Source organism: Camelina sativa, chromosome 2 (assembly GCF_000633955.1).
Source record: "Camelina sativa cultivar DH55 chromosome 2, Cs, whole genome shotgun sequence".
Lineage (NCBI taxonomy): Eukaryota > Viridiplantae > Streptophyta > Magnoliopsida > Brassicales > Brassicaceae > Camelina > Camelina sativa.
The window spans coordinates 13318056-13327806 of NC_025686.1; the positions used below are offsets into that span (position 1 = coordinate 13318056).

At 39.1% G+C, this 9751-nt stretch overlaps 1 protein-coding gene across 1 annotated transcript in view; it reads right to left on the reverse strand.

The window, feature by feature from the left end:
* LOC104723842 (bromodomain and WD repeat-containing protein 1-like) overlaps positions 1-9745 on the reverse strand; it is a 12979-nt gene extending 3234 nt beyond the window's left edge. Inside the window, exons 1-23 of the mRNA XM_010442263.2 lie at positions 9634-9745; positions 9308-9402; positions 8240-8595; positions 7902-8062; positions 7434-7673; positions 7213-7322; positions 7044-7121; positions 6845-6951; positions 6265-6356; positions 6064-6182; positions 5843-5946; positions 5684-5761; positions 5502-5580; positions 4496-4664; positions 4327-4397; positions 3878-3958; positions 3728-3798; positions 3554-3650; positions 3149-3208; positions 2990-3044; positions 2499-2896; positions 734-2422; positions 62-643 (exon numbers count right to left, since the gene is read on the reverse strand). Coding sequence (XP_010440565.1) covers positions 62-643; positions 734-2422; positions 2499-2896; positions 2990-3044; positions 3149-3208; positions 3554-3650; positions 3728-3798; positions 3878-3958; positions 4327-4397; positions 4496-4664; positions 5502-5580; positions 5684-5761; positions 5843-5946; positions 6064-6182; positions 6265-6356; positions 6845-6951; positions 7044-7121; positions 7213-7322; positions 7434-7673; positions 7902-8062; positions 8240-8589 — 4791 coding nt within the window. The 5' untranslated portion in view covers positions 8590-8595; positions 9308-9402; positions 9634-9745. The remainder of the gene's footprint in view (positions 1-61; positions 644-733; positions 2423-2498; positions 2897-2989; positions 3045-3148; positions 3209-3553; positions 3651-3727; positions 3799-3877; positions 3959-4326; positions 4398-4495; positions 4665-5501; positions 5581-5683; positions 5762-5842; positions 5947-6063; positions 6183-6264; positions 6357-6844; positions 6952-7043; positions 7122-7212; positions 7323-7433; positions 7674-7901; positions 8063-8239; positions 8596-9307; positions 9403-9633) is intronic.

The window sequence follows — 9751 nt, forward strand, 5'->3', positions numbered from 1 at the left end:
ATATAAACATGGGCCTAAGCTTTTTGGGTGAAGTATGAATTTGGTGGCTAGGATCACATACCTGGGTTCTTTTGTCTGAATTCTCTAACTTTGTTAAGGCCGAGAGAAGACGGTTTCGTTGCTCATCATCAATGTGAGGCTGCTCCCACTTGGTATCAGCATCAAAAAGCTCCCAGGGACTGTGAAGATGTGTCTCGGTAGGGTCACTCTTGTATTTAACTGTGTACCTCTCCCATGGACTATCAGGAAAATCAGGTGATTTGGGTTTCACAGCTAGAATCCGCCCTTCCCACCAACTACCATCTTCTTCCCCTTCATCTCTCCACCAAACCTTACACTTGTCCCTGCAAGTCCAGTTCCTCTGTATCGCTGCTTCATACCGACTTCTTTCCACAAGAAAATCTGGAAACGTCACCACCTCCTCAGGCAACGTAAGTTTGAAAGCTTTGTTGAACAGTTCGGAGTTTGGATCGATGACTTTAAGTATCATTTTGCAGCAGCTATCCCCAGAACCAGGAAGAGTTGCATATTCAAGACTTTCCACTTTACAAATTTCCACAGCCTTCATATTTTCCCCTTTTATTGAAGTCCAAGGAGCCACTTTCTCCTGTAGGGTGCTAAAGTTCAAGTATTCTTCATGCCCCTGAGAAAGATAAGAATAACAGCCGCAGATAAACGAATTGATACCAAAGGTTGAATAAAAATAACATATAAGATTACCACCAACACTTACCTGTCGCAAATACGCGACTTCATCCCCCATTTGTGGAATATAACGAGAACCCTCTTCATGTATCGATAATGTCAGCCAGGATACATGTTCTATTAACTGCTGAGGCTTCTTTGTTTCAATAGGTTTAGTTTCACTAAAAGGATAAGTAGACTTTCTATTTCTTGTGGATCTCAAACGAAGTGTTGCCCCGGAAGCGGATCTCAGTTCTTCTTGAGAATTTTGGTTTCCACGTGAATCACTTATTTTATCTTGGATGCGTGTCAAACTGCCTTCCGACTTCTCGAATCCATTCAACTGACTTCCATTGAACCCATTAGACGCACCTTCATGGGACTTAGAGCCACTACCTTGATCCTGACTACAAGAACCTGGACTGATTTCTTTAGTAAGAGTAGCATCCCTATCAAAATTGTTCTTATTCTTTCGTCTATAGACAAAATCAAACATCCTTTTAGGATGTGACTGTGACACAGGAACATCATTAGCAATTGAGAGAGCATCACTGATCTGAGGATTTAATTCCCGAACACAATCATTCCGCAGAGATATCTCTGTCCCAACCACACCATCCTTTTGACTATCCAATGCCAAATCACATCTAGCGTCTTCAAAACCATCACTTAATGCATCAGGGCCACCAGTCTCTTGATCTATTGATGAAGGTTTTCCCTCTGGCATCAAAGATGCATCGGAAGCCCTTGAAACTCTCTTGGATCGTATCCTCAAACTCCTAGAGATTGGTGGAAGGCTATCTATTAGATCTTGCCGATGACCGGTTACGTCCTGATAACCATTACAGGTCCCCTCATCAGCCAATCGACTTGGCGACCCATCCAGTTCTGGATATCGTTTCCCACCATTTGGAGTACCATTCGAGATCACCGTGTTAGTGTCAACTGTCATGCCATCTATATCTGTTTTCAATTCCAAACAAGTAGATGCCGTAACACCATTTCCATGGTGATTTGCATCTTTGGTAACATTATTTTCTTTTCCCTCCGGGTCAGAGCCATTAAGTTCATGCGATACTATTGCTTCACCTCTTATTCGCTTTGATGTACGAGCCTTAACCATTCCCCATTTTACTTTACTTACATCTATCCCTTCAACATGATTTGTGTGAATTTCAAGGTTCCCAGGAATCCTTGAGTCTTCAGCACAGCCGTTCCCTAAAGTTGGAGTTGGAACATCCGAAGACGATCCAGGCAGGTTCTCCAGCAAGGTAAGCTTATCTGAATTCCTAACAGGAAACCTAAGAACCAATCTCCTCCTTTCAGGAGGATGAGTTTCTCTGATATCACATTGCTGAGCCCCATCATCTGAATCACATACGAGAATATTCTTCCCTTTTGATTGCTTCCCATGCCCATTTGACAAAACTACATCAAGTTCACTATCCCCAGTGCCTGATTCTTGTGTTGTCGATTCACTTTCTGATGAATGACTCAATTCAGAGACCTCCTCCTCTTCTGCGTCTTTAGATGTACCTGAAATCTTAGAAAACCAAGAGAGGGCATTTCGAGCAGCTGCTCGCCTTGGTCTGGCCGATTTAGATTTTGAAGACTTCTTCTTCGATTCCTTACGACCACTCCTAGATTTCCTCGTTCGTTTTTTGTTGCTTGGAGCTCCCTCGAGCTCATCAAAGTTTCTCTTTTTGACGCGCCTACCCGAAGAAGTCATAATCCCAGCCTGGTAAAGAGGTTAAAAGGGATTAGAACCCTCTTTAGAAGGCGCAAGATCAAAGAAATATATACAAAATACTCACTTCTTTCTTATGTTTTTTCCTTTTGGATCTTCGAAGGCTATTCTGATGATCATCATCCTCATCGCTTTCACCGGAACTGGAACCTGACTCACCAGAGGTTGAAGAATTTAAACATTCTTTCTCTTTTCCAGATGAATACTCCTCTGGCACATTGTATTCAGAGTCGTTTTCATCACTTAAGATATCGACTTCTGGTTCCCACTCCATTACATCTATAAATTCTGGCAACGGTTCAGCTAAGTCTAGATCTGCCAGAGGTGGCATTTGGTAATCTTGGTCTAAAGTGATATCTGGCCCCACAGCAAGCTTCAAAGAAGATGGTCGCCATTCTTTGCCTAAGGCGCCGAGTCGCCGTTTCTGAAACATGGTCTGATATGGCTCTTCATATGGAATCATCCCTACAATGCAGAACAATAGAGAGTGAATGATATGCCCATCCTCAGTGAAAGGATCCAAAAAGCATTAATAATCATAGTAAAAGAAATTAAAACCTGAATCACAAAGAGGATCCTCCATATTTCGGCGATAAGGTTGAAGTTGAGATTCCTGAATCAAAGTTTCCAAATGCCAATTAGCGATTAAATTATGCCTATAACGAGCACCATTATAAGTAGAACCACTAGAAGGGGAAGAAAACACGATCCCCTTACCTGGTCAAGGACATTACCATATATGTCCTGAATTAATGGCCGATAATCCCCCAGGAAAAACTGCAAGGTATAAGAAAATTATATTTTTGCATAAGCTATTGATAAACAACGCCAGCTCTCTTAGGCGAGGTCATTGGGGCAATTAGAACTAAGATACTTCTATAATGTTTCCTATATTTTATCTAGGTTTTTCTTGGTTTTACCCTATATACAGAGATTTTTACTGTGTATAGAATGTTTTGATCAAAAGGAGATTTCTTTTCTTTTCGATTAACGGAACTAGGACATATGTGAACCTCTAAAAGCAAACTTATCCTGATAAAATCCGATCTAGGTTTCTATCAGAAATGAAGACAGTAGAAGTACAGTAATGAAGCTCTCCCCACGATAAAGTTATATTGGTACCTGGTCATACTTAGCGTCCTTTTGAGAATCCCCTTGGCCTGTACTTAATATGTACAATTGGCCCACATTATCTGAAAGTATAATTGAAGTTCCATCCCTACATTAACAAGATATAGATTAGCAATCAGATGGAGTAGAAGCATAACGAGTACAGCCAAAAAACTATTTGCTTACGGTGAAAACTTCCCATCAACCAACTTGTAGTTTGAAATCTCATATATTTGGATAGGTATGCCTTCCCATATCTAGAAGAATAGAACAAGTGCTTTAGTAATATAGATGCTGAAGAAGAAGGAATTAGACAGTGAGGAAGGTAAAACTTACATCCCACACTATTGTTTTTCCATCATAGCCAGCGCTCATAGCTATACGAGGATTGAAAGGATGGACATCCATAACATATGTCTACAAACAGTAAGTATAACACGTTAAAAAAGGTAAATACAAGGAACAAAGAGGAAATCATGCCTGGAACACTAAAACAAAAAAGCAGACTAACTTCACTAGTCATACTTTTCAGACAATACAAGGCATAAATGAAATTAGGCAGAGTTGGGAGTGTTTTCAGAAAAAGAAAAGAAATTAACTTATGCTCAAATAATGCAGAGCAGGGTCTTCTTAGCAGAAAGATGATTTTGGTATTCGTTATTTTTAGCATGGGCAGCAAATTTCTTGTTATTTTATCTTTTAAGTACACAGGTCAAAAGTCTTTGCAATTCCCAAACTTGCCTTAAGATAGTCTACCGAATATATTAAAGGGATCAGGCACTCACAGACTGTGTGTGACCAGTCAAAGAATGTACCAAGCTACCATCAGAGGCATTCCACACGCATATTCTACAATCTTAAACATAGAAAAAGATTCTGGTTATCAAGAGTGGAGCGCTCTAGAAATCGGCCTGGATAAACTCATAGCCATTAAGAGTGTCAAAATAGTCTTACCCATAATAGCGGCAAGGACAAAACGATTATCTAGACTCCAAGCAATCATGTTAACCCCACGGTGTGTAGGTAGGATCCTTTGACGTGGGCCACCTCTAGGAGGTTGAGGAGGCATGGGCGGAGGTGGAACCTTGAGATGATATGCTCGTGTCCATCGGCTGCTTTTTCCCTGAAAGACATAAATAAATATCTGGTTCTCTGCTCGTATGAAAAAATGTATTGAATGAAGTGCAAAGTCGCAGTCATTTTGGCGAAATTAAATATTACATGCGATCTCCTTGATCTTGGGATCCAAATGATTGCACTACCATCACGAGAGCATGTAACAATGTTATCATGGCAAAACCTAGAAAAGACACCGTGTCAAACACACAAAAAAAAAACTTTGGAAAAAGGTGAAAAGTTAATAGTAATTGCATGATTATCTACTTGGAGCAGAGAACACAAACCAGGAATTCTTAAATTTTGGAACGTTGTCGTCTTTTGAGTAGTCAGTTACAGATATTTTAGATCCTGCAGCACAACCACTGGAAAGCAATACAGCAAATGAATAGGATCAGACAATTAGGATCTCATGAGTAATGTAATTTTAAAAGTAAATAGCCAACCTGAATTGAACATAGTTAACATCATTCTCATGTCCAGCCAGAACATCCATCTCATGATTCGGCTGGTCCGGATCATCGTTATTAATCTTATTAGCACTCCAAACCTGTAACCAAGAAAGAACTTTTGTAATTAAGTGAACCCTATAGAATTTGGTAGAAAAAATGTGGATTTGCAATTTTGAACTCAAACCAACATACAATTAGGAAACATTTTTCATTACCGAGTATACTCTAGCAAAGNGGCATGGGCGGAGGTGGAACCTTGAGATGATATGCTCGTGTCCATCGGCTGCTTTTTCCCTGAAAGACATAAATAAATATCTGGTTCTCTGCTCGTATGAAAAAATGTATTGAATGAAGTGCAAAGTCGCAGTCATTTTGGCGAAATTAAATATTACATGCGATCTCCTTGATCTTGGGATCCAAATGATTGCACTACCATCACGAGAGCATGTAACAATGTTATCATGGCAAAACCTAGAAAAGACACCGTGTCAAACACACAAAAAAAAAACTTTGGAAAAAGGTGAAAAGTTAATAGTAATTGCATGATTATCTACTTGGAGCAGAGAACACAAACCAGGAATTCTTAAATTTTGGAACGTTGTCGTCTTTTGAGTAGTCAGTTACAGATATTTTAGATCCTGCAGCACAACCACTGGAAAGCAATACAGCAAATGAATAGGATCAGACAATTAGGATCTCATGAGTAATGTAATTTTAAAAGTAAATAGCCAACCTGAATTGAACATAGTTAACATCATTCTCATGTCCAGCCAGAACATCCATCTCATGATTCGGCTGGTCCGGATCATCGTTATTAATCTTATTAGCACTCCAAACCTGTAACCAAGAAAGAACTTTTGTAATTAAGTGAACCCTATAGAATTTGGTAGAAAAAATGTGGATTTGCAATTTTGAACTCAAACCAACATACAATTAGGAAACATTTTTCATTACCGAGTATACTCTAGCAAAGTGGTCAGAGCTGCCAGTGACAAAGACAGATCCATTAGCATTGAATGCACAGCAAGAGATACTCGTCTGAGTATTACTAGAAGAAGGGCCACTGTTCTTCCCTGGAATAGGAATCCCTAGTCAGGTCTACAGCTTCCAATAAGTCAAAGCAAAAATAATTTAACTAGGAACGTGAACAATCACCATCAGGAGTAGGAGGCTTAGGGACATATATCCGGGGAGAAAATTGGGCACCCCGAGCATCCCATATCCTACATGTACCATCATCGGACGATCTGCAGAGATTTAACAAAGGCTCGTTTAAAAGATGCCAACGAAATAAAAGCACCTTTTTCGAAACACGCAAATAGAACCTCAAGACAACATAAAGGCACGAGTAGTGACATAGTAGAGAAAGATTCCACGGCTTAAATAATAAATTAACATCAAAAATTTCATCTGAGGGAGTATGAATTCCATATAAAGGCACGAGTAGTGACATAGTAGAGAAAGATTCCACGGCTTAAATAATAAATTAAAATCATAAATTCCATCTGAGGGAGTATGAATCAGAATGCATTTAATTTTCCAGCTTCGTGACCAAAGTGGTTATTAGTTGATTCAAATTTTCAAAACAATAGACATAGGCAAACACCAAATCAACAGCATGTAAGAAGATGACAAAGCATAGTAATTTATTAATTATTCTCCAAAAAAAACCGAGAAAATAATGCACCAGATAGCGTACATAATGCCAAAAGAACAATTTGAGAAGAATTCTTACGAGAGAAGCTGGTACGGGGATCCAGGTCTGGGACTAAATGCGATAGCAGTAACAGTTCCGGTATGTCCACGGAGAACAGAAATTGGTAAGCCATCTGGCAATCGCCACTACAAAAAATTCAGATGGGTGAAGTCATGAAGAGGCTAATATTTGGAAGCCATAATGGAATCATATACAGAAAACAATACAAGAAACTTACAATGCGGATCACACAATCATTTGATGCGGATGCTATGAAAATGTTGTTCGAACTCACAGCAAGATCAGTTATGTCACCCTTACAAATGCACCAAAAACACAATTGTTAAGCACCACTTAAATATACAGTAACAAAATGATAGCATTCTCGTAGAGTTCTTGGAACTCACTTCATGCCCTCGACAGCTGGCCAGGCAGTATGCAGTGTCCATTGACCATACTTTTACAAGGCGGTCATCTGAACCAGTGATTACATACCTTCCTGAGCGATCTAATATAGCTGCAGAATTTACAGATAAGTTCAGGTATGCAGTTCATCTAATGGATTAGTCTATTATTTAGAAATGGAACTTGACACTAAGATTCATCCCTAAACCATTAAATATCATACCACAGTACACAGCGTTTCTGTGTCCACGTAGCCTCTTGATGTTTTGCATCTTTTGTACCATTGAAGATGGTTTTGCAATGGCATAACATGCTGCACGTATTGATGGGGCACGATGATGTCTGGCAAAACCACCACCAATCTCCCTCAAACTAATACCACGAACCTGATCAGCATGCATATGAGGCCAACGCATCCCAATAGGTGGTGCTTTGAGATCACTTCCAACTATTTCCTTGTCAGCTGCCAAGCAAAACGAAATAGCATATAGCAAACCAAGATTTTCAAAGAGAATTTAGTACATGATAAATTCTTAAGCCCCAAATAATTTATTAGAGGTATTGATATTATTAAGATGTGATTATATCCGTATGCAAGTATATATACGTATGTTTGTGTGTGTGTGTGTCTGTGCATGTGTATGATTTAAACTCGCCAATAAAACAAGAATTTCCTTTCGAAATCACCTACAGCTCAAAAGGGAGAACGAGCCAGTGCCTAAAAGTGTTGGAGCACCAGCTCCAATCATTTTATTTCCATCACCAACCCCTCGTGAGGGACTAGGCCTATTTGACACAAAGACCAATTGCTTTAGAAGCTCCACCAAGTGATCTTTTTTTACGTGAGAATACCTGAGGGTGCACATACAATGCCAAGAAACAAGTTAAATATTTGGGGTGGGAAGAAACCCCAAACCAGTCATTAACAAATTAGAAAATACAACGATATCATGATTAAGTTATTCACATAAAAATTCATTTCAAATTCACAGAAGTACTACAATAAGTGAGAGCAACACTATAAGTTACCTTTGAGCCAACTCAGTATAGTTTAAAGGAAAGGAATTGCCATCATCACTCTCCTCCCCACTACGCAATCCACTCCTCGAGTACCAAGCATGATATCTTCTAGGAAGAAGCTCATGTTCAAGAAGTTCATGTCGCAACAGTGCATAAGTTCTCTGGCATGGCCCAGATGAAAGTAAGTGGAGCATCAAAAAGTAAATTTCCCGGAGGTCCAAATCAATGTTAGGCGCAACATTTTGAGGAATATCTGGGACTGGAATCTGCACATTCCCTGGCAATTTTCTGGAGATATTCAAAGGCTTCATAGGAAGTGAAACTGAATCGCCTTTTGGAGTATTTTTCCTAAGAGCCATTAGACCCTGTCAATTTGCCCGACACTGACGTCAATCATCAATGCAAACCGAACAGCTAGAACATGAATAGTCAAAGAAAAACAACAAACATATATAATACTTGCAACAAATAAGAAAAAGTAAAATCAGACCCTGGGAGATTTTCTTTTAGTCCTACTATCCGGAAAATTACAGTTGGAGAACACTGGAAATCTAGGGTATTGCAGACAAGATAACACTGAAACCTATGAATCTCCAAAATTTGAGCGTGCTCAACCAAGTATTCCTATTTAATTCTTCGCAGCAAACTCTCTAAACCACTACATGATACATGATAAATAAAAAAAGTGGACAAACCCGGCGTAGTATCAATCCTTGTACAAATGCTTAATACTGTCTACTCCTAATGTTTAAAAATAAAATCTTTGGTGAGTCAAAAGGATCATTATGGGAACCAGAACGAACTTGAAACTACAAAACTCAAGCATCCAAGATCAACAAGTCCATTGAATAACACTTCAGTATCTTAACTAAAATATAAAAAGGTTCCATAAAAAGTCCTGATAACTAAACAATACCCTAAACCCACAACACACATACAAAGCTTTCCATGAACAACGGTACAAGAACTCTACAGCCAATCAAATGCAAATTAACCTACGATATGAATAAGAGGGCTTAGAGCCAAACAAATGCCAAGTTATCTTTGATATGAATAAAAAGGGCTTAGGAAGTGTACCTCCTCTGGTGATGCCGGGTGAGCAGAGGAGAAGTAAGATCACAGAGCAAACGAAACAATCCTCGTAAGAACTCCAAAACCATAACACATTGTCTCTGCAAAAGCAACAATTAACAAAATAAAAATAAAACAAAAACCCTAAATTAGAATCGCCCAATCTCTAACCACCAAAGAATCCAAACGCAAATCAAATCCAAAACAGAATTAAGATTGAATACAGCACATGCACAATGCCAACATCAGTTCCTCTATACAAATTTAAGAACAAACAAAGAATCTCCCCCACAAGTCAAGGAGATTGAAAAAGAGAGAAAAGTTTGGCGAACCTATTGAAGTCTCTTCTCTGTTAGAGAAAAGGCGGCGGTTAGAGAGTCGTCGAAACCTCTAAGTTTCGGTTAGGATTTGGAGGTTGAAGAAGATTGGAGTACCAAAAAAAAAAAAAAA